This window comes from Pristiophorus japonicus, chromosome 11 (assembly GCF_044704955.1).
Source record: "Pristiophorus japonicus isolate sPriJap1 chromosome 11, sPriJap1.hap1, whole genome shotgun sequence".
Taxonomy (NCBI): Eukaryota; Metazoa; Chordata; class Chondrichthyes; family Pristiophoridae; genus Pristiophorus; species Pristiophorus japonicus.
In genome coordinates, this window is record NC_091987.1 from 81124462 (window position 1) to 81147978 (window position 23517).

At 42.9% G+C, this 23517-nt stretch overlaps 1 protein-coding gene across 4 annotated transcripts in view; it reads right to left on the bottom strand.

Moving 5' to 3' along the window:
- The window catches only part of LOC139276113 (HMG box transcription factor BBX), a 260196-nt gene that overhangs the window by 30334 nt on the left and 206345 nt on the right, over positions 1-23517 (bottom strand). For all 4 annotated transcript variants that reach the window (XM_070893622.1, XM_070893623.1, XM_070893624.1 and 1 more), the window contains 4 exons: positions 10399-10597; positions 3993-4060; positions 2470-2550; positions 512-1271 (listed from right to left, as the gene is read on the bottom strand). In XM_070893622.1, the coding sequence (XP_070749723.1) occupies positions 512-1271; positions 2470-2550; positions 3993-4060; positions 10399-10597 (1108 nt within the window). The remainder of the gene's footprint in view (positions 1-511; positions 1272-2469; positions 2551-3992; positions 4061-10398; positions 10598-23517) is intronic.

Genomic DNA, 23517 nt, shown 5'->3' on the forward strand with positions numbered 1-23517 from the left:
TTCACTACCACATCAGTGTCAGAAGGTCCATGTGTGAATGTTGTATTCACTCGTGTAGAAAAACATGGCATTATGACATATGATAATATGCACAATTCAACATTTGATCTATTTGTAATGGGAACATAGTGCATGTGCCCCGTCTATAATTTATGTCTCAACTTATCCCATTGCCTACATTTCTAGCCCTCTCTTATGCCCCCACCACCTGCACCCTGACTGAAAACCCAAGGAAGCTTCCTATTTTGGTTATATCTATCCATGTTGCTCAGCAAACAGATGCTGGGAAGCATGAGATAGCGTTCGCCCTCTGAATTCGAATGTTCACTGTGGAGAAGTCCCTGACTTCTACCTCTCCAGCCAAGATCAAAAATTACCTGAGAACATACATCACATTCTTCACCTCATTGTGTAGTGCATTAGTCAGTCAGTAACCCTCAATAACCTGACAAATTGTACATTCAAGCTGAACTACCTTGTAAAATTTGTGATTTAGAATCTCTTCACTTACCTCTGTCAACATTAGCCCGTAAAGATGTCAACATGCCTTCTGACACCAAAGTCTTATAAAGAGCACCTTTACACGATCGTTCAGACTTTCTAGACCCCGAGGCTTCTGTCTTTTTACTGATTTCCTTGTTTTCAGCTTTCACTTCACCTAGTGCATTGTGGGAAAGTAGTTGCTCAGTGACAGAAAAAGTTTCAGTTTTGATGGGGCTGGTGATAACCTTCTCAGGATCAGAAACCTTTGAGTGTTTGTTGAGTTCTGAAACTTTTTCAGCAGGTAATTTTATTTGTTTTGGTTTCATTTTTTTCTTTGGAGGGCTGGAGACAGAGTGCAACAGATTTTCAGTTGATTTTGCTGAGCATCGTCCACTTTTCACTGGGCTTCCTGAAGGTTTTTCAGTGCCCCAGTCACCCTTAGCCACTGCATCAATAGTGTACATTAAGCTTTCCATGTCAGACTCTGACGATTTCCGTTTTTTCCCGCTTTTTTTAAATGCCTGTTTTTCAACTTTGGTAGATTCGAGTTTAACTTTTTTCTTCTTCTTCTTTTTAATTTTTTCACTTTTGTTAAGACTTGTCACAGAAGCGTCAGTTAACAAAGATAACGATATGTCGTTAGGAATCCAGTCCTGTGGCTTAATATCATTATTCTTTGTACCTAATCCAGAATTAACAGGGGGGACCTCAGACGTGTGCCCATCCTCTGAGGTACCTGTAGTAGGCTCATTTTTTACTCCTTCTGTTACCAACCGGTCCGAACACATCTGAAGCAAGAAACACACATTGCAATTAAACAGAATTTTCAGAGGATCATACTGGAAAAAAATCCTGACATTTTCACTGGCATAAGATAATGGGGGACAGCATGTGAATAGGGTTGCCAACTCTGGTTGCATCACATGACCTCCCATCTCTAACCACCCCACCCAACCAGACTTTTCTCTCATCTTTCATTGTTACCTATATAAACTAAAATAAAAACGTTCAAAGAAAAATAAAACAATTTTTTTACTGCCATGATTTCCACCCCCGAGTTTCTTCAAAGTAGCGTCCAATAGATTCATCTTCAATTTCTGGAGATTCCATATCCCTGGAGGGTTGGCAACACTGCACATAAACATTTAAACAGCAATGTGGCTGCCACTAATTCTAATTAACACCATGGCAACAACAAGGCATATTAATCCCACCATTAGAACTAACAAAGTCTTCCCCAAAATGATGCAGGGATGAGTGGCAAATGACATTAGTCTGAACCTGGAGGAATTAGAACGGAACTCGGAAAGGTGTGGTTCACTTTAAGGGGGTAAAAGATTAATGTCTAAACGCAGTCACTGTCAAGTGAAATATTTACTTAGCCACTGAATTGGAGGGGGAACAGGCACTTGATCCTACGATTTGGCTGAGATTTGACTGGAGCAGCTCTCAAGATAACCGTTCTCTTCAAGCCCTTGTGATCACAGGTGAGTGAGCAGGGGTTATAAACAGTCATCACTGGGTGATGAAATTTGATGCATTATATTTAGTGTATGCATCAGCTACACCACAATCTAAGTCCACAGGCACCGGGTGATAAATATCAAATGTTCAAAATGCACCAAAAGTTGACTTAGTTTTGATAGTTGAGTTGATAAATCCAGCATGGTATCAACTGCAGGGTATTGTGAATTGTTTTGGATTTTATTTTAATCTGATTTTGTATAATCGAGATTATGTTGCTGTTCTTTACACCAAGGGTACACATGCACACTCTCACCTGAACCGTATAGCCCCAAAGCCTCACATACTGACAGCGTGATTTATTTTTCTGTAAAACACTCTTCACGAGTTGTTATAAACTCACACACTCACTCCAGTGGCCACAGCAAGCAATTTCAGCAGTGGCCTGTAGAAGTTCTAAGCCACTTCTGGTATTATCAATGTATTTTTTTTTACATAGTATTCCGGTCTCAGGAAGCATACCTCTGCTAACTGAAACAACGCTGAATTCCCACACTGTTTTGTTGAATCAGGGACCCCTGACTGTGCTGCATTGGCGGAAATCTGCATGAAGAAAGAAAATGTATCAGTTTCAATGAACTGCCATACCCTTTACTGTAATAATTATATTTCTGGGAGCAAGAGAGGAAAGAATTGTGACAAAAATAAAGAAAAAATATTTCTTAAGTTTTGAGCATTTAATCATCAGGGTTGAGTAAATGGGTGCTAAATTTCACATTGTTAGTATGAAGTCTTTATTAAGGGCACAATTTGAAATTTGTTGCCCGCTACATTTTAGTCAGTACCTTTCTAGTTTGGCAAGTAGAATTTGTAATAAGTCGCAATATTCCTTCATAATGAAATGCACAGTATCCACTTGCGAGTGATTGCACAAGACTAGTAAATTCATACTAAGGTACAAAATAGGAAGTAGGTGGCGTCACTAGGAAATGCTTAAAACAACATGAAAATATTGGGAAACAGTCAGAGTCTGATCCAATATAATTCTCAAGGTTAATATACCCACCAGTGGGGAGCATTGAATGTCTTAAGATAGTGAAGAGTGGTCAAAGAGAGCAATGTACAAAAGCTTTAGCTGTAGAGCCTGCATAACTAACTGTGCATAAAGCACCACAAAGTGACTAACACTATCAGAGTCACAATGCAAACATTACTTTACACTGGTATCCTCAATCCTGCCTGAATTTATGAGCATTCTGTTGACTAGTGACTAGCCATCTCCAGCAGAAAATAAAGAGCACACCTAGAGTTAAGCACAATTTGTGATTGATCACAAATCCCAGACATTGGTGCAAGCACCTGCAGACTGAACCTGCCAATTAAACTTGGAGAAATTCAGTGACAAATTCTCTCAACAAGCTCTATGGCTATACAGAGATTATTTGAATTTATATTCCAACAAACAAACAAAATGACTAACTTTTCTGGTGTGAGACAACAGATCTGCTGCCAATAAGCAGGAGAGAAAAAAAAAACAAGGCACAACCCAGAATAAGGCCTTATATACGGTGGAATAGGAAAAGAGCACGTGACAACCGAGTGGGAGTTTCTTAAAGGGACAATGCACCATCCTCTCCTCAGAAGATAATAATATCCTGTTGTACGTGAACAATGATAAACAAATGCATGATGTCAAGTTTGACAAATATTCAAATGTAGTGGATGTATTTGACTGGGGGGGAGGGGGGGTAAGGCAGAAGAGTGTCATATCCTAGAATATCTGCAAGAAATGTTTGAGGCCTACAAGTTTATTTACCCACAGCATATTTTGTTTTTCTGTCTTTCTGTCACTAAGCTTGCCCTTCACTATTCAGATGATTGAACACATTTACTTATTTTCATTGTAATTTTACATTGTAGAGTAAAAGGCAGAACTAACAGGACAATGAACACAGCAGCAAAACACACTTAAGTGCAGTAATTATACTAGCTGAAGTTATGAAACCACTAGAATAACGAGGTCAAAGCCCATCTAGTCAACTCACCTCCTTGGCTGTCAGGGCATGTTCTCCCGCTAAGAGCAGCATACTGAGTCCTCCCATTTGAGTGGGATCTATCAGTAAAGAGATATAATCATTCCTGAAGTAATCCCATTACACAATCTATCACAACTAGATGCAGTTCAGACAATAAAATGTTATCCAATTAACATCTACAAGTTAATCAGTAAACTAGCATCTTCCAAAGAAAAATCTAAAAATGTATTGCCAATATTGTTACAATGTGCTATTTTGAACAAGGATTCTCCTGATTACTCAGTAGGTAAATAGTCTGGATTGGTGTGGTTCTGAGCTATACAGATTTCCATTTCAATACCACCTCATCATGGGCTCAATTTGCCCCAGTGATTTGCGCCGTTTTTGTTGGCATAAGTGAAAAAAATTAAAGTTTTCCCAAGGAATGTGCGCCAGCGTAACTCAGTTACGATTTTTTTAGGTTAGTTTTTTTTTGCGTCATAGGGGGCGTAACCTGATGTCTGCGCCAGTTTTTGTCAATTATGTAAGTTTGCCCCCAAAAAGATTCTCCTAGGTATATGTAACCACTCCCGAAAAGCCTTCTGGTGAGTTAAGAAAAAGCAGCACACTTTGAAAAACATCGCATAAAGATGCCATTGTTTTTCAGCGAAGTTTTGGAGGGAGTCAAGAACACTTAAATATACATAATAAAGATTACATTTTATTCACCTTGTAACTCAGTAAATGGAAGTTTGATGGAATTCTGTAAGTTTTCATTTTTTTTTCAACTGACACGCCACTACCGAAAGTCTGCAACAGGGCTTGAAGATCGGAGCGCGGCCGGCAGAATCGGTCTTGCGCCCGGACACGGGCTCGGCTGGCAAAAGAAGCCCGGGGGGGGGGAGGGAGGGGGTGGGGGGCTGTGAAAGGCATATGGAAAGCATCAGAAGCCTGCACTGCGCATCAAATCAAGTCCCGGGGTTGGGGTGGGGGGTTGGGGGTGGGGGGGACTGTGGAAGGCATACGGAATGGCATCAGAAGCCTGCACTACCCATCAAATCAAGTCCGGGGGTGGGGGAACGGGACTGTGGAAGGCATAGGGAACGGCATCAGAAGCCTGCACTACCCATCAAATCAAGCCCAGGGGGGAGGGGCTGTGGAAGACATCAGAGCATCAGAAGCCTGCACTACGCATCAAATGTAGCCCGGAGGGAGAGGGGCGGGAGTTCCCAATCACTGCACCTGTTCAGACCAGGGTGTCGTCCAGACAGACCTTGTGGGGAGAGAGAACAAAGATCCTTGTCCTGCCTGCCTGCCGTATTGAGCTTCTTGCAAAGGTAAAATTTAAGCATGGGGCAATACTGACAATGCCATACCTTGTGCAAGCCTTTTGCATGATGGTGCTGCGGAGGAGACAATTGATTCGACGTCATCACATGAGGAACCTCAGAGCCTATGGGGTGATGGGCAGGAGGCCTTACCCACATCGGGTATATCGAGACAGGTGTTTGTACTTGCACCTGAATGATGCAGACTGTGTCAGAATGCTGCGTTTCCGCAAATAAGTTGTGACTGAGATCTGAGTGTTAGTAAAAGCAGACCTGCAACCTAGAAGCGTCATGAGGATTGCTTTGTCAGTTGAAGTGAAGGTTACAGCTGCACTTTCATTCTAAGCATCTGGATCATTCCAAGCTACAACTGGGGATGTGTGCGCCATTTCTCAACATGCAACACATGTCTGTATTCGGCAGGTGACAGTTGCACTACATACCCGGAGGAATGACTACATAAAGTTCCCCATGACCACCCAGGCAATGCGTGAAAGGGCTGTGGGCTTCTCCAGGATTGCTGGCTTCCCAAAGGTACAGGGCTGTATTGATTGTACCCACATCACCTTGCGAGCATCATTGGAGGATTCCGAGATGTACAGGAACAGAAAAGGCTTTCCACTTCATTAATGTTCAGCTCATGTGTGACGACATGCATCGCATCATGTCAGTTGATGCAAGATACCCTGGGAGCACCCATGATGCGTTCATCCTACACAAGAGCGTTATATCGGCCATGTTTCAGCAGCAGCCAGAAGGGCAGAGCTGGCTACTGGGAGACAAAGGATACGGCCTCACCACCTGGCTCATGACGCCCCTATGCGTAACCCGGACGGAAGTTGACCGGGAATACAACATGTCGCACATTGCGACGCGCAGCATAATAGAGAGAACCACTGGCATCTTGAAACAGTGTTTCTGATGCCTGGACCATTCCGGAGGCTACTTGCAATACCCCCCTGAGATTGTCGGTCAGTTCACTGTTGTGTGCTGCATGCTGCATAACTTAGCCATCTTGAGGCAGCAGCAGCTGGTAGTAGAAGACCCACCTGAGGTGAGAGTGGCTGATGAGGAGGAAGATGCAGATGACGAGGAGGAGGACGACAAGGAAGCCATGCAACTACCTGAACCCGGGGCACGTTGGCGGAGTGGGGGGGGGGGCCGTCATGCCCCTTTAACGATTGCTCGAGCCTTGCGCCAGCAGCTCATCCGTGAACGCTTTGCTGCCCGAAGGCTCAGTGGCAACTATTTCACATGGATCATGTTTACTGTTTGAACCTGTTCCGCAATGTTGTGTTGTGTTAATGGAACAAATGATGGAAATAATTCTTGTTTACTTCAAAAAGTTGCGTTAATATAATAGAAATGATTCTTCTTGAGTTCTAAAACTTGTGTTAATAATGGAACAAACAATGTAAATGATTCAGTTATAATTTAAAATCTATTTTATTCAAAACTTTAACATTTGTTTGTACTTAACTTTCAGAAACATATTCTTGTATCAAACTTTAAAGTTTTCACTTAAGATCACTTACAAACTTTATCACTTACTAACTTTTAAACTTGTAAATTTACATAACTTACAAAACATTTTTAATTTGAGAACAGTTACAACAGTAACAACAATAATAACAGCAGCAAAGAAAGGCTACACCCATCTCTCCTCCGCCTTATTCCAAGACCGCCCGCTGCACTTGGTCTTGGTGACTCCACCACCCCTGCCCGCAGGCGCTGGCACAACGTTTCTTGAGTTGGTACCAAGCTTATTCTTTCAAGCATCCCGGGTAATGCGCACTTCTTGATGGGGGGGGGGGTAGCCAGTAATGTGGAATGTCCGGCCTGGGCCTCTTCAGAGGCTGGCTGTGGATTGGAGTGGGATTGGCAGTTGATTCTGTCAATGGGCGCGGGGTCTGGGCATGTTCCCTTATTGCAGCAGCTAATTTCAACATTCCCTCCCTCATGTGCCCTGACAGTATCTCACCTACCTGTGACATGCCCTCCCTCATGTGCACAGACATTGTTTCTGCTGACTGAGATATTCCCTCCCTCACATTCCCAGACAGAGTTCTCATTTCTCATGAGAGTGTTGTTATTTCTCTCAACAGTCCCGATACCTCATCACCCATCCCACTGATCGCGTCCAGGAGTGGTCGGGTAAGGTCAATGCTCTCCACACTCATTGACATCACGTGAACCACATCCGTTAGATCCTGCACCTCAGGAGAGCACGGTCGAGCTCTCCTTCCCCTCCTCACCCTGGGAGTACCTTGCTGCACCCCACTGGGACCCGCAGCCTCGGGCGGTGGGGCCCTGGGTGAGCCTCGCTGCACCCCACTGGGACCCGCAGCCTCGGGCGGTGGGGCCCTGGGTGAGCCTCGCTGCACCCCACTGGGACCCGCAGCCTCGGGCGGTGGGGCCCTGGGTGAGCCTCGCTGCACCCCACTGGAATCCCCAGCCTCGGATGGTGGGAAACCATGGAATGTCCCACCAACACTCAAACCACTCGGGGAAGGGGCTAGCACCTCAATAGGCGGCACCTGCACCTCCTCCAAAGCGAGTACAACAGTGGGGACGTCATCCATCCCCTCACCCTCATGCTCTTGGTCTGGAAGGTGGGATTGGAAGATGTTCTCCTCTTCAGGCTCGTCCTCGTCTGAATTCTTTTCTGCATCGTCAGGGTTGGCCTCAAGTTCTACAAAATATAACAGAACAGACAAATGATTTGCAGTAGAGGAGGGGGCAGGGTGGGTGGCATGAGTAGGCGCAGGTAGCAGGCTGATTTGAAGGACCATGATGAATTGCATCAACCAAAGCGTAGCTGACGGAGACATCCCCATGAACCGAAGCATGGCTAGCCCGCGCAGTACTTAACATTTAGGAAAGCCAGACTCTGGAATTTGCAGGACTTGCACTCTCCCTCAAGTGTGGGTCCAGCTTGTGCAGTGGTGGTTGCTTTTGATGGCAGGACCCACCAAAGCAGCGACCCTCTCTTCCAAGGGTGCAGATTTGCTGGGTCCCCTCCTGTTCGAGTTCTTTCTCATTTGTTGTGTACCACTTTTCTTTGCAAAGATGGAAACATAACTTTTTAGAGAGGATGTCTTTCTGCTGGCTGGGACATATACTGATAATACTATAGTAATATTGAAAAATGAAAATATTACTTACACTAACTACTTTGACCAATGTCCTGCCACTTCTTTTTACACTGGCCTCCAGACCTCAGGGTGGTCACCATTGCACAGTAATCTTCTGCAAGTTGGTTCCAGCGTTTCTTCATTTCTTTGGGTGGAACTTTTGTGTGACCTCTGCTGGTGTCCAGCTCCTGCCATCTGGCCTCAATCACAGTAACTAGTGCCTCCACTTCATCCTGTAAGAAATTCTTGGTCCTTGCGCCGCGTTGCATCTTGTATTGCAGCTCTGATTTTTCCAATGATAATTAAAGTTCTCACACACACAACTGGCTCTTTAACAATGAACGATTGCAGACCGGGAACTGTACTGCGCATGCGCACCCATAGGAATCACGTCAAAAACGTCCTTTTTTTTTGCGCATGCGCAGGAAGGGTCGGCATCGTTTTTTTTGGCGCAGACATTAGGGTCCACTCTGAGGCTGCAGGACAGGCTGCACGGCTGCACTCTAAAAATAGAGCGGGGAAACTTGGCACATTTATTTTTGGAGCAGTTGTGGCCTAGAAAAAACGGCATAACTCTGGCAATATGCCAAAAAACGGCTTTGGGCAAAACTGAGCTCATAATCTCTAAGAAATGTTCAAAAGCTCTAAACATACAATGAAATACTTTGAAATGCAGCCGCTGTTATGTAGACAAACACAGCAACCATATGCATATAGATGAGAAAGACCTCAAGTTATATCCCCGGTCTATGCTCAGTTAGCTGATCTTAGCCAGGAAAGCAGTGGGCGCGCACTACAATTCCCCGCCCTGGATTAGGGAGGGGAAATTTGAGCCCAAGATTCTCGCTCACGTTAACAATCCCTGTTAGAAAATTGTGTGTGCATCCATCAGGTGATGACAGGTTTGGATCAGCTGTGATGCCCCGATGAGTGAACAGCTTTCTAATACTGACTGGGCCATCAGCTGATGTTTTACATCTATCATTTTCAGACATTCATAAATAGTAGGGCTGTCACTGAAAATGTCACCTCTTCCAAAGTAATTCCAAAAAAGTCAGTGGTTAAAAGCAGCAAGCTAACTGGGGCAAAATCTGGGTTCCCAAAAAAAACACCTGAATTCTCTGGGGTTTTTTTCCCCCCTCACTTAAAGTCAACTCCAGACTTACGTACACATCCGGTGGACCGGATTCTTAGCAAGAAAAAAAAAGGAGAAATTTTTCAAAGAAATTTAACATTGGATTCGCATTTAAAACTGGTGAGGTGGGCCGTACAGCTGAACGCATCCCTGTATAACTCGGCCCAAGGCTCACTTTGAATTGGGCCTCAGGACTCATTTCCATAAGAATGGTGCACCAATCATGCATCTCGATGCAGCTCGCCAGTTGGGACCTTCGCCAGATAGTACACTGAGCCAGACCACTGGTTAGGTTGCAATAGACCTAAACAACCTGAGTGGATCATGTGCTCAGTTTCTGTTGAATTTGGGAGCGGGGTACTATAACTGGTGACAGGGCCCCAATTAGCACATACAAAGCACACTGGATGCTGGACTTCCAATTGGGTACTTCCGGCGGGTGAGAATTTGGGCAGGGATAATGCTGATGGAAATTCAACCCACAAAAGCACTCATTCAGTGCCCAGGAATCGGGTGTGCCATAGACCAATTTCTCACCCATTGCTTTTAAACATTAGACAGATAATGGGTAAATGCATGGTGTAGTGTGGTGTGGAGCCATTCAGCCCAGTATGTTAATGGAGGGTGGGGGGGGAAGAGAAGGGAGTCAGTTGCTACTTACAAAGTGCCATGTCACCTCCAGGTTCCAAGGAGTAGGACATGCTGAAGAAGGGAAGAGGAGCTAAGAACTGGAGAGAATAAAGCTTCGAACGGGATTGTTTGTTAAAACAAAGATGTCCTAGTTGCGGAGATTGTAAAATAATGATGAACCCTTTTAAATCATCGATGGGATTATCTACCTGCCATGGCAAAGTTGATTTGTGGCATTTCCTCAGTCTTTACCACCCTTTTAGTGATGGGAAATTCCTTTGCTGGTTCTGTTGGAAACGTCCATAGCTTCTTCCTTGTTGTGACAGTAGGTGATGCATTCTTCAGCGGCTTGTTTGTTGTTGGACACCACTTGTAACCAGGATTGGCCTTCAGAAAAGCATCCTTGTACTGAGAAAAAGTAATAGTAGAAGTTATTGACAGAAACAATCCAGTAACATATTAAAACACTACCCCAACAAACTACCCAAGAACTGAACATTTTTTGAATGATTAATCATGATATACCTCAGCACAAGTTTCAGAAAGCATAGCTTTGAGTGTAATTTGCAGTAATTTACACATGCACTCGAGGATTGGAACTGGGCTTTTTACTACAGATGTTTAAGCTGTAAGCACAGTCCTAGGGCCGGCCCGACCTGTGTGAGAACATCACCACAGGTCGGGGCTATAAATCGAGCTGGGGCGCTGGGCCCTGGAACAGCATGGGCCGGCCCGACCTGTGTGAGAACATCACCGCAGGTCAGGGCAATAAATAGAGCTGGAGCGCAGGGCCCTGGAATGTGATGGGTCACTCCAACCTGTGAGAGAACATCACCGCAGGTCAAGGCTATAAATAGAACTGGAGCACTGGGCCCTGGAACATCATGGCGGAGAAGCGGCGAATGAGGGTACATAAGAACATAGGAAATAGGAGCAGGAGTAGGCCATACGGCCTCTCGAGTCTGCTCCGCCATTCAATAAGATCATGGACTCAGCTCCACTTCCCCGCCCGCTCCCCATAACCTCTTATCCCCTTATCGTTTAAGAAACTGTCTATTTCTGTCTTAAATTTATTCAATGTCCCAGCTTCTACAGCTCTCTGAGGCAGCGAATTCCACAGATTTACAACCCTCAGCGAAGAAATTCCTCCTCATCTCTGTTTTAAATGGGCAGCCCTTTATTCTAAGATCATGCCCTCTAGTTCTAGTCTCCCCCATCAGTGGAAACATCCTCTCTGCATCCACCTTGTCAAGTCTCCTCATAATCTTATACGTTTCGATAAGCTCAACTCTCATTCTTCTGAATTCCAATGAGTAGAGGCCCAACCTACTCAACCTTACCTCATAAGTCAACCCACTCATCCCCGGGATCAACCTAGTGAACCTTCTCTGAACTGCCTCCTCAGCAAGTATATCCTTTCATAAATATGGAAACCAAAACAGTATGCAGTATTCCAGATGTGGCCTCACCAATACCTTGTATAGCTGTAGCAAGACTTCCCTGTTTTTATACTCCATCCCCTTTGCAATAAAGGCCAAGATACCATTGGCCTTCCTGATCACTTGCTGTACCTGCATACTATCCTTTTGTATTTCATGCACAAGTACCCCCAGGTCCCAATGTACTGCAGCACTTTGCAATCTTTCTCCATTTAAATAATAACTTGCTCTTTGATTTTTTCTGCCAAACATTATACTCCATCTGCCAAATTTTTGCCCACTCACTTAGCCTGTTGCAGATTTTTTTGTGTCCTCCTCACACATTGCTTTTCCTCCCATCTTTGTATCGTCGGCAAACTTGGCTACGTTACACTCGGTCCCTTCTTCCAAGTCGTTAATATAGATTGTAAATAGTTGGGGTCCCAGCACTGATCCCTGCAGCACCCCACTAGTTACTGGTTGCCAATTAGAGAATGAACCATTTATCCTGACTCTCTGTTTTCTGTTAATTAGCCAATCCTCTATCCATGCTAATATATTACCCCCAACCCCGTGAACTTTTATCTTGTGCAGTAACCTTTTATGTGGCACCTTGTCAAATGCCTTCTGGAAGTCCAAATGCACCACATCCACTGGTTCCCCTTTATTCACTCTGTCCGTTACATCCTCAAAGAACTCCAGCAAATTTGTCAAACATGACTTCCCCTTCATAAATCCATGCCGACTCTGCCTGATCAAATTTTGCTTATCCAAATGTCCTTCTTTAATAATGGACTGCAACATTTTCCCAACCACAGATGTTAGGCTATAAATATAGGTACGGGGCCTAGAAGAGCCGAGGGCCCAGGGGCAGCACGGACCTGCGCACATTGTGATGTGTGCGCGCACTAGGTCTCCAGTCGTCCTGGTTAACCCTTGCCACTGGATAAAGGCCTAGCTCTGTCAAGCCCACGAGGTGGCTGATGTGCAACGGTCACCACACGTTAAAAAAATTCACACACAGACATCTTCCACCCCCTCAACTGGAGTTCAGGACTGGAACATCGAATCCTTCATTGAAACATCTGTGAACTCTCGCGGAAGCAAGTGATCCTCGTTCGAGGGACCGCCTATGATGATGACAAGTCTTATATTATTTGCTACTGAGCCAATTCCACATTTTTATCTCATGTTAATGGTTGCAATCATTTATGAGATTTCATAGTCAATGACCAACAAATAGCAGCAGGCACAAAGAAGTATAGCACACAGGAATACACATACTGAAGGATTTAAATTCCAGTGAGCTGTGTGATCCTGGTAATTATTTTTGGAGTACAGATTTCCTATTACCCCTCAAATTAGATACAGTTTGTAACAATGCATGTTATACATGGTCTGTTTGAAGAAATGAACGCGATGAGCTGTATGAACTTGCCATTCATTCATTTTTATGCACTTAAGTCACTTGTAACAAGACTCAGAACACAGACAATCGCTTCCAAGTGCCGACACACAGTCAATCCAACGTTAGAGCAGATTGCAGGGAATTAGCCTATTCTAACCTGGGTCATTTGTGCAAATGCGATGATTCACTTTACTATACCCAGTCTGTGAAAAAAAAGTTTCTGGTCCCTAACCAGTGACCCTGCCTGAATTGGCTAAAATGCTGGGGGCGGTGGGGGTGACGAGATTCAGAAAACTGAAATAGTGCAACTTTTTTTTTGCCACCATCAAGACAATATTTTAGCTTGTCACAATGCCATCTTGCTTTCTATAAAATAATTCTGACCCTGCTTCAAAAATTAATGGTAAATAAATTGTTGTTTGGTGCTTTTATAGCATTTGGATCCTGAAATATGACAGCTTTAACCATGATCCAACAACCCACCAGCAGTCACTGTTCAAGCTCACGCATCAATGATCATTTGGGCAAAGTACCAAGTGAGCTCCTACCACATGTGGTGCCACACTTAGGATGAAAAATGTAAACAGGTGGGGTAGGGAAGAGTAAAACAATATATTTAATTCTTGCTTTGGGAAACATATTCTAATAATTCACTGTAGCAACTGAACACACACTGTTCAGAAATGAGATACATCAAGTTGAAGAAACTAGCTCGACCTCTCCCAAATTAGTGTCCCCTCCACCAACCAATTCTCCTCCAACTGGTCATAAACTAATTATGCCTCAGGATAACCATGGTGTATCATTGCATCAGTGCTTTTCCCCTCGGTATCCCTACCAAAAAAAGCCACCTACAATTGGCTAAAATGCAGGGGTTTGTTGGGAGTGGTGGGGGTGAACACTAACAAGATTCAAGAAACTGAAATCGTGCAACTGTTTGTTGCCACCACCAAGACAATATTTTAGCTTGTCACTATGCCATATTGCTTTCTATAAAATAGTTCTGACCCTGCTTCAAAAATTAATGGGAAATAAATTGCTGTTTGGTGCTTTTATGGCACTTGCTTTCATTGGAGCATTAATTGATATTTTTCTTTCCTGTATACTGAGCTCGTGATCACCATAACTAAATCTCTGTGCACTGTATTATTGTATGCACTGATGAAAATAATTAAATAGCTCTACATTCCTCCGACCAAGTTTCTACCTGCTCCTACATTTTAATACTCAATATTTAAAAGTTAATTATTTCTCACCAAAGCTCATCTTTCCCCATAAATAAATCAACAAAAACAGCAGCCTGTATTTATATAGCGCCTTTAACGTAGTGAAATGTCCCAAGGCGCTTCACAGGAGTATTCTGAGACAAAAAATTTGACACCAATCCACATAAGGAGACATCAGCACAAAAGCAAAATACTGCGGATGCTGGAATCTGAAATAAAAACAGAAAATGCTGGAAATCTCAGCGGGTCAGGCAGCATCTGTGGAGAGTAAAACAGAGTTAACGTTTCAGGTCGACGACCCTTTGTTAGAACTGGCGAATGTTCGATAAGAACAGATCTTAAGGAGCACTGAAAGGGGGAGGGGAAGAAGGAATAAAAGCGATGATGGGCCGAATTGAAATGGTAATGGAAAACACAAGAAGGGAAAGAGAAAACAAAGAAGATGAACAAGGTAAAAGAAACAAATGGAAATCCCAACTGAGTTAAGAACATAAGAACACAAGAAATAGGAGCAGGAGTCGACCATATGGCCAGTCAAGCCTGCTCCGCCATTTAATAGTATCATGGCTTATCCGATCATGGACTCAGGTACACTTCCCTGCCCGCTCCCCATAGCCCTTTATCGTTTAAGAAACTGTCTATTGCTGCCTTAAATGTATTCAATGACCCAGCTTCCACAGCTCTCAGGCAGCGAATTCCATAGATTTACAACCCTCAGAGAGAAGAAATTTCCCCTCACTTCAGTTTTAAATAGACGGCCCCTTATTCTAAGATCATGCCCCCTAGTTCTAGTCTCCCTTATCACTGGAAACATCCTCTCTGCATCTACCTTGTCAAGCCCCCTCATAATCTTATACGTTTCGATAAGATCACTTCTCATTCTTCTCAATTCCAGTGAGTAGAGGCCCTACTCAACCTTTCCTCATAAGTCAACTCCCTCATCCCCAGAATCAACCTAGTGAACCTTCTCTGAACTGCCTCCAAAGCAAATATATCCTTTCTTAAATATGGAAACCAAAACTGTATGCAGTATTCCAGGTGGGGCCTCACCAATACCCTGTATAACTGTAGCAAGATTTCTCTACTTGTATATTCCATCCCCTTTGCAATAAAGGCCAAGATTCCATTGGCCTTCCTGATCACTTGCTGTACCTGCATACTAATCTTTTGTGTTTCATGTAGCAGGACCTCCAGATCCCGCTGTACTGCGGCACTTTGCAATTTTTCTCCATTTAAATAATAACTTGCTCTTCGATTTTTTTCTGCCAAAGTGCATAAGCTCACACGTTCCAACATTATACTCCATCTGCCAAACTTTTGTCCACTCACTTAGCCTGTCTATGTCCTTTTGCAGGTTTTTTGTGTCCTCCTCACACATTGCTTTCCCTCCCACCTTTGTATCGTCAGCAAACTTGGCTACGTTACACTCAGTTCCTTCTTCCAAGTCGTTAATGTAGACTGTAAATAGTTGGGGTTCCAGCACTGATCCCTGCAGCACCCCACTAGTTACTGATTGCCAACCCGAGAATGAACCATTTATCCCGACTCTGTTTTCTGTAAGTTAGTCAATCCTCTATCCATGCTAATATATTACACTAGCCCTGTGAACTTTTATCTTCTGCAATAACCTTTTATGTGGGACCTTGTCAAATGCCTTCTGAAAGACCAAATACACCACACATCCACTGGTTCCTCTTTATCCACCCTGTTCGTTACATCCTCAAAGAATTCCAGCAAATCCCCTTCCGCTTCATAAATCCATGCTGATTCTGCCTGACTTGGAAAAACTTAATTCAATGTCCTGCTACTGCTTCTTTAATAATGGACTCTAACATTTTTCCAACCACAGATGTTAGATTAACTGGTCTATCGTTCCCTGCTTTTTGTCTGCCTCCTTTTTTTTTTTTAAAATAGGGGAGTTGCATTTGCAGTTTTCCAATCTGCTGGGGCCGCCCCAGAATCCAAGGAATTTTGGTAAATTACAAACAATGCATCCACTATCCCTGCCACTACTTCTCTTAAGACCCTAGGATGCAAGCCATCAGGTCCAGGGGATTTATCCGCCTTTAGTCCCATTATCGTACTGAATATCACCTCCTTAGTGATAGTGATTGTGTTAAGTTCCTCCCCCACTATAGCCCCTTGACTATTCACTGTTGGGATATTTTTAGTGTCCTCTACGGCAAAGACTGATACAAAATAGTTGAGTTTCTGCCATCTCCATGTTTCCCATCACTAATTCCCCGGTCTCGTCCTCTAAGGGACCAACATTTACTTTAGCCACCCTTTTCCTTTTTATATACCTGTAGAAACTCTTGCTATCTGTTTTTATATTTCATGCTAGTTTACTTTCATAGTCTATCTTCCCTTTCTTAATTATTTTTTTTGTCGTTTTTTGCTGGCTTTTAAAAGCTTCCCAATCTTCTGTCCTCCCACCAGTTTTGACCACTTTGTATGCCCTTGATTTTAATTGGATACCATCCTTTATTTCTTTCGTTAGCCACGGATGGCTATATTTTCTTTTACACCCTTTCCTCCTCACTGGAATGTATTTTTGTTGAGAGTTATGAAATATCTCCTTAAATGTGCACCACTGTTCATCAACCGTCCTACACTTTAATCTATTTTCCCAGTCCACTTTAGCCAACTCTGCCCTCATACCTTTGTAGTCTCCTTTATTTAAGCGTAGTACACTGGTTTGAGATCCAACTTTCTCGCCCTCCATCTGAATTTGAAATTGAACCTTGCTATGATCACTCATTCCAAGGGATCCTTACACAGGACAAGATCTAAGATAGCTTGCCCCCTGGTTGGTTCCATTACATACTGCTCAAGGAACCCATCCCTTATGCACTCTATGAACTCTTCCTCAAGGCTACCCTGACCAATTTAATTTGTCCAATCAATATGGAGGTTAAAATCACCCATGATTATTGCTGTTCCCTTTTTACAAGCCCCCACTATTTCTTGGTTTATACTCCGACCAACAGAGTTGCTATTGTTAGAGCAGAACTTCTTCAAGGTGGGAATTCCTAGAAGAGAAGTGGCAGTGAATTAAACACTATTACAAAAGCAAAATACTGCGGATGTTGGAATCTGAAATTAAAACAGAAAATGCTGGAAATCTCGAAGACATTAGGGCAGGTGAAAGAGGTAGGTTTTAAGGAGTGTCTTAAAGGAGGAAAAGGTAGAGAGGCAGAGAGGTTCAGACAGGAAATTCCAGAGCTTAGGGCCTAGTCAACAGAAGGCAAGGCCACCAATGGTTGAGCAATTATAATCAGGGATGCTCAAGAGGGTAGAATTAGAGGAGCGCATATATCTCGGGAGGTTGTGGGGCTTGAGGAGATTACAGAGATAGGGAGGGGCAAGGCCATGGAGGGATTTGAAAACAGGGATGAGAATTTTGAAATCGAGGTGCTGCTTAGCCAACGTAGGGCAGCGAGCACAGGGGTGATGGGTGAACGGGACTTGGTGCGAGTTAGGACACGGGCAGCCGAGTTTTGGATCACCTCTAGTTTACGTAGGGTAGAATGTGGGAGGCCAGCCAGGAGTGCATTGGAATAGTCAAGTCTATAGGTAACAATATCATGGATGAGGGCTTCAGCAGCGGATGAGCTGAGGCAAGGGCGGAGATGGGTGATGTTACGGAGGTGGAAATAGGCTGTGTTAGTTATGCTGCGGAAATGTGGTCGAAAGCTCAGTTCGGGGTCAAAAATGACACCAAGGTTGCGAACATTGTGGTTCAGCCTCAGATAGAAGTTGCGTAGAGGGATGTTGTCAGTGGCTAGGGAACGGAATTTGTGGCTGTCTAAATCCCTCTAAATTACATTTCTATTGCAGCCCATTCATAAATAAAACCCTAATCCTAAATAAATAAATCAACAATGCCCCAACCTTGAGATAAATGAATAGCCAATGCCACAGATCTTAAAAAATAAATGTATCACAATAAATTTCATTTCCATTGCTGCCCTTTTATAAATAAATTGTCCAAACTTTAAATGAATAAATGCCCGTCACCACCTATCTTAATAGTAAATACATTTCAGTCGAATGAATTCCCTCTACTCCCCTTCATTTAATAAGTTACCATGATTTTATAATGTTTGTAAATGTTATTCTCACTCCTGGCCTTTAATAAATAAATCAGCTTTTTAACATAACACGTGTAACCTTGAAACACCATATTCTTTGAGTTAACTGTGTGTAACACCATGGCAGATTCACGTACACACATACTATATGTCGCATGATATATTTTTTTTTAAATCAAGGTATTTGGGAAAAATGGAAAAAATATAGTAAAATTAGTATATTTTGGAAAACCTCCAAATTGCATTTAGTATCCAACAGGAAATTGATCTGAAATGATTAACAGAGGTGCATATCACTGATGGATACTCCAGGATTTTGACAAAGACTGAAAATTTCTTCTCCATCCAAATCATTGAATGAAAAAGCGCATCACTTCGGACTTAGCATCATGCTAACACATCAGACATACTGCAGTTTTCTTTTTAGAAATATATAGAACCACAGAATGCGGTTTGCTTTTGTCCATCAATGTCAACTTTACTTGCTCAGTTTTCTAACGGAGAATTATTAGTAAATACTTGCTACTTACAAAAAAACATAGAAAAATAAAACCTGGAAATATGAAAAAAAATTAAAATGCAGGAAACACACAGCTAATTAATCAGCATCAGGAAGAGAATAGTTAACATTTTGAGTGCAACCTTTCGTTTGTCAGTCTAAATTTCTCCTTTAGATGTTGTTGTAGAGTGCACTTCCTACAACACTTTGAAACTTAAAAAATTAAGCCTTGCACAAAACAATCAAAACACAGTTTAACTACCCTGTGCAGAATTGCAACCCCTTCAGCTTTTCAGGAGACATCTAATAGTAGTTAAAATTATAACTCATCAGTGAAATAATGCCAGTGAGCAAATCCATAACACAATGAGAAAAGTTCAGAACAATCACTGTTACTGCATATTAACAAAAAGTCCTCAGCAAATAAGAAAAATCTCAACACACGAGTGTGTCTGAACTTTTAGAATCTTCCTACACTACAGGGTACCTCTGTGTTAAAACTGTAGGATATTACAAATGGGTATATAGAAACTCCTATATATGAACACAGATTAGCTCATCATTTTTATTTGTGGGACTTTGCTGTGTGCAAATTGGCTGCTTTGTTTGTCTATTTAACGCTTTTCATTTTAAGCGGCAGAGTGACTGACATGTATAAACCCATCAAAACATTGAAGAGTCTCTAATTCAAGCTATTAAGAAATCCACATCTGTCTTTAGAGTTTCTGTTTGACCAATATGGAATGCACAATCTGTCCTCAAGAGGGAGACATTACATTTCACCAAGTCCAGAGCCCAATCAAAGTTTAGGGCCCCCAAGTTTGTACAGCTGTACGGCTTGCGTTTACCTGGCTAAACCAGTGCAATTTACCAGAACAGATCACTGTCGAGCTTCCAAATTCTGTTCCACTAGAACCACCCTACGGTTTTGGAATCTGGGGCCAAATGGAAACAATCCCAGTTCTCCGTGTTTGCATTAGTGAACCAGCCTGACTAGTCGGTCAATCATCGATAGTGCACTGTAGCCTTGTAGAATTGCCTGCCAAGGAGGATGGAGGATGTTCATCAACAAGTGTGTCTTCCCCTAAGCTCACTCGAAGAGAACTAATTGGTCATTAGATAAATGACAAACATGGGTCTGTCTGATCTTTCACTAGGTCAATAGTGGGCACAAGCAGCGCAAGAGTGACATGGTGAGCAACACTCTTCACCAGAAATGTGTAAGTGCTTTGACAGAATCCTCCTGAGAGCACGGACACACATCATACCTCATGAAATAATGCTTCATCAGTTGAAGGGAAGGCAATTTAGCAGCTGTTAGCCTCCTTGCAACCCAATCCTGATAACACCAACCCTTGGACATCTTCTCATACCCAGGCTCCAGGTAACACCCTCAAGCAGCAGCAATTTCAAGTCTCAAAGTTTCTTCATCAGCCATATGATGCACATCTGCCTTCAGTGTGGCGGAAGGACCCATAAGGCAGTTTCTGCGTTGCCAGTCACTTTAATGTTCTAGACGTTCCAGTTCAATACCATCTTTCATGCTTGCACATCACCACCTGGTACAATATGCCCCCCTGCAGTCTTTTACAATCCTCAGTACAATTTTCCATATGCCCCAATTTAGCGTCATCAACAAATTTCAATATTTGTTCCCTTAGTTCATAAATCCAGATAATTTACGTGCATAATAAATAAATACTCACTCCCAATGCAGGCCATTGTGGATCATCACTCACCATATCTTTCACGGCCAATAAATTTTCTTTTACTCCTAATCTTTGCTTTCTGCTTTCCAGCTAACTCTCTTATAATTTTTGTAACTCTCCTCTTCCTTAATAACGGGAAATGCCACCGACAATCCAACAATGTCGATGTCACATTTCTGGCATGCACAGGGAAACTGAGAGCTCAGCCCACCTACAAGCAGAATGAAATGGCAGTCACTTAGCTTTGCTGCCAGTAATGCAATGCCTCCAGAGGTAAGCATCGAAAACCACCTCTGCCTCTGAAGGTATTACACAGCTTGATTTATTGTACAGCGCAGTCTTCACAAGGCAGGGGTGTGACATAGGCAGGCTATTAAATATTGCTCTCTTCTCTTTCAATTGGTCCAAGACTTCATTATGTAGGATGAATTAATCGTGAAATGAGAATTTGTGTCACACATTCATCATATTTCAAACTTAATGTGACAAAGGGTTTTCTACATGTAAACTATTTTACATGGCTACTACCTTACACAATTCAAGAAATTGCTGAAATAAAATGTCTTGCAATCATCATTATCATCACAATATACTGCACAATATTAGTGTACTCGAGCTGAAAATAAAGCAAAACATAAAAATGCATTCACTAATGGAGCTAGATTTTAAATGCAGTGAACAGGAAGGAATACATTGAGTGTAGGTGCAAGCTAGTATAGTATATCGCAACGGGCAAAATTGATGGTCTCCAGAGAAAAATATTACATGGCCCACAAGCACGAAACTCACTCAGGAAAGTATGGTAGTAATTACATTTTTTCCATACTTTACCGATAATATGTATTAAAACAACATGCCACTTGCCTGAGAGCAGTGCATAATTTACCTTAAAGTGCCACTTTTACAATAGGCCTATGCATCGAAAACTGCTAGTTTGGTTCCGTCAAGTTACATCGCTATGGATGAATACACCTTGCTTGTTTCACACACTGCAACATTTTAGTTTGAAATCAATACAGCATCCTTGTTCTTTTACTGGGAGATTATTTATTTTTCCTCCTTACATACTTATAGTTGTAGAAATGTAATTTACTCTTAAAATATAGGGGTCAAGTTTCGGGCCGCGCCTAGAACGGCACAGTCCCGCGAGCCACGCCTGATTTCCACGCTCAAAAGCGCGTCAAAAACTTACGGAGCAATTCTCCGGTTCCCTGCTGCTCCTGACCAGCTCGGCGCAGCGTGGCGAGGTCTGCAGGAGGCGGGGCCAAAGCGGGGCGTCGATTCGGAGACTGCAGGGGGGCGGGGCTACATCCGTGAAGATGATGTCGTGCTGGCAGCCCTGCGCACGCGCGCTGGAGCGTGCGCAGGGAGACACAGCTTTCTGCCGTCCCGCCCCGTCTCCTGGCCGAATGGCCTGATGCTCTGCCGCAGCTCGAAGGCTGCTTGCTGCCGTCGTTGGGCTGCTGTGGTTGGACTGACACCACCCGTCTCCTGGATGTAAGGACTGAAGCTCTGCTGCTGCTTCACACAGGTAGGAAAATTAATGTATTTTTTTAATTTGCTTTATTTATAATTTTTTACTCAGGATGGCTCTATTTGTATAAGTGAGGTTGTTGAATGCTTGTAAAATGTAATTACTTCCCTTACACACCGCCACCCCCGCGCCTTCGTTCCCTACGCCTGATTTGTAAGTGTAGGCAAGGTTTTTCGGAGCGTACAAAAATCTATACTTACTCCATTCTAAGTAAGTTTGGAGTAAGTTTTCGCTGCCTAAACTTTCAAAGCAGGCGTAAGTGGCCGGACATGCCCCCTTTTGAAAAAAAAAATCTGTTCTAAAATGAAACTATTCTAACTCACTAGAACTGGAGCAAACTAAATGCCGAAAATTGCAATTTCTAAGATACTCCATTCTAAACTAGTTGCTCCAAAAAAATAGGAGCAACTCAGGCCGAAACTTGAGCCCATAGTAAGTCATAGATATAGGAACGATGACTATCTCCAGTCACCCTAGCTCATAGAAAAAAAGTTTACTCTGATGCCCATCACTTCACAGTACCGGTACTGCTGGCTGCCCTAACTTTTCAATACTGTTGTAACATACATGAGGTCTGCTGCTTCTGACAGACTGGAGAATCAGCGAATGAGGTTCTCCCAGGCTCTGGAGTCAACAATACTGGCAAATGTAAACACTGGCACCAGCTGAAGTTGGGTGGGAAGTTACATTTACGTTTTGGCTGATCTTACAAAAAAGGAAAAATTCTTTGCCACAAATAAACAAGGCAGCACAGAGAACAAGATGACCCCCCGTGTCACCAGTCGGGAAAGATAGCTGGGCATCGTTTTTTTTCTTGCCACAGGCATCCTGAGCAGTCAGCCTAACCTGTACAAATTCAATTATGCAAAATTGATAGAGAAGGTCTGATAGGCAGAAATGAAAGTTGTAATTCAAACAATTGTACATGCACAAGCCTAAATTAGCACACTTCAATTAAAGGAGTTCTAGCCACTACAAACTTGAAACATAGCACTGATCAACACTAAACTCTCCTAAAGATATGATACAGCCAACTTCAGAAACCATCAGGTTCAAAAGTTTGGACTAATAAATGAAAAATCAGCACGGATTTGTTAAAGGCAAATCGTGTTTAACTAATTTGATCGAGTTCTTTGGTGAAGTAACCGAGAGGGTTGATGAGAGTGCTGTGGTTAATGTTGTGTATGAACTTTTAAAAGGCGTTTGACACATTATCACATAGTAGACTCATTAGCAGAAGGATTAATGGGACAGTGGCAGTATGAATACAAAATTGGCTAAGGGATAGAAAGCAGAGAGCAGTGGTGAATAGTTGTTTTTCAGACAGGAGGGAGATATACAGTGGTGTTCACCAGGGGTCGGTAGTAGGGCCACTGCTCCTTTTGATGTATATTAATGACCTGGACTTGTGTATACAGGGCATAATTTCAAAGTTTGCAG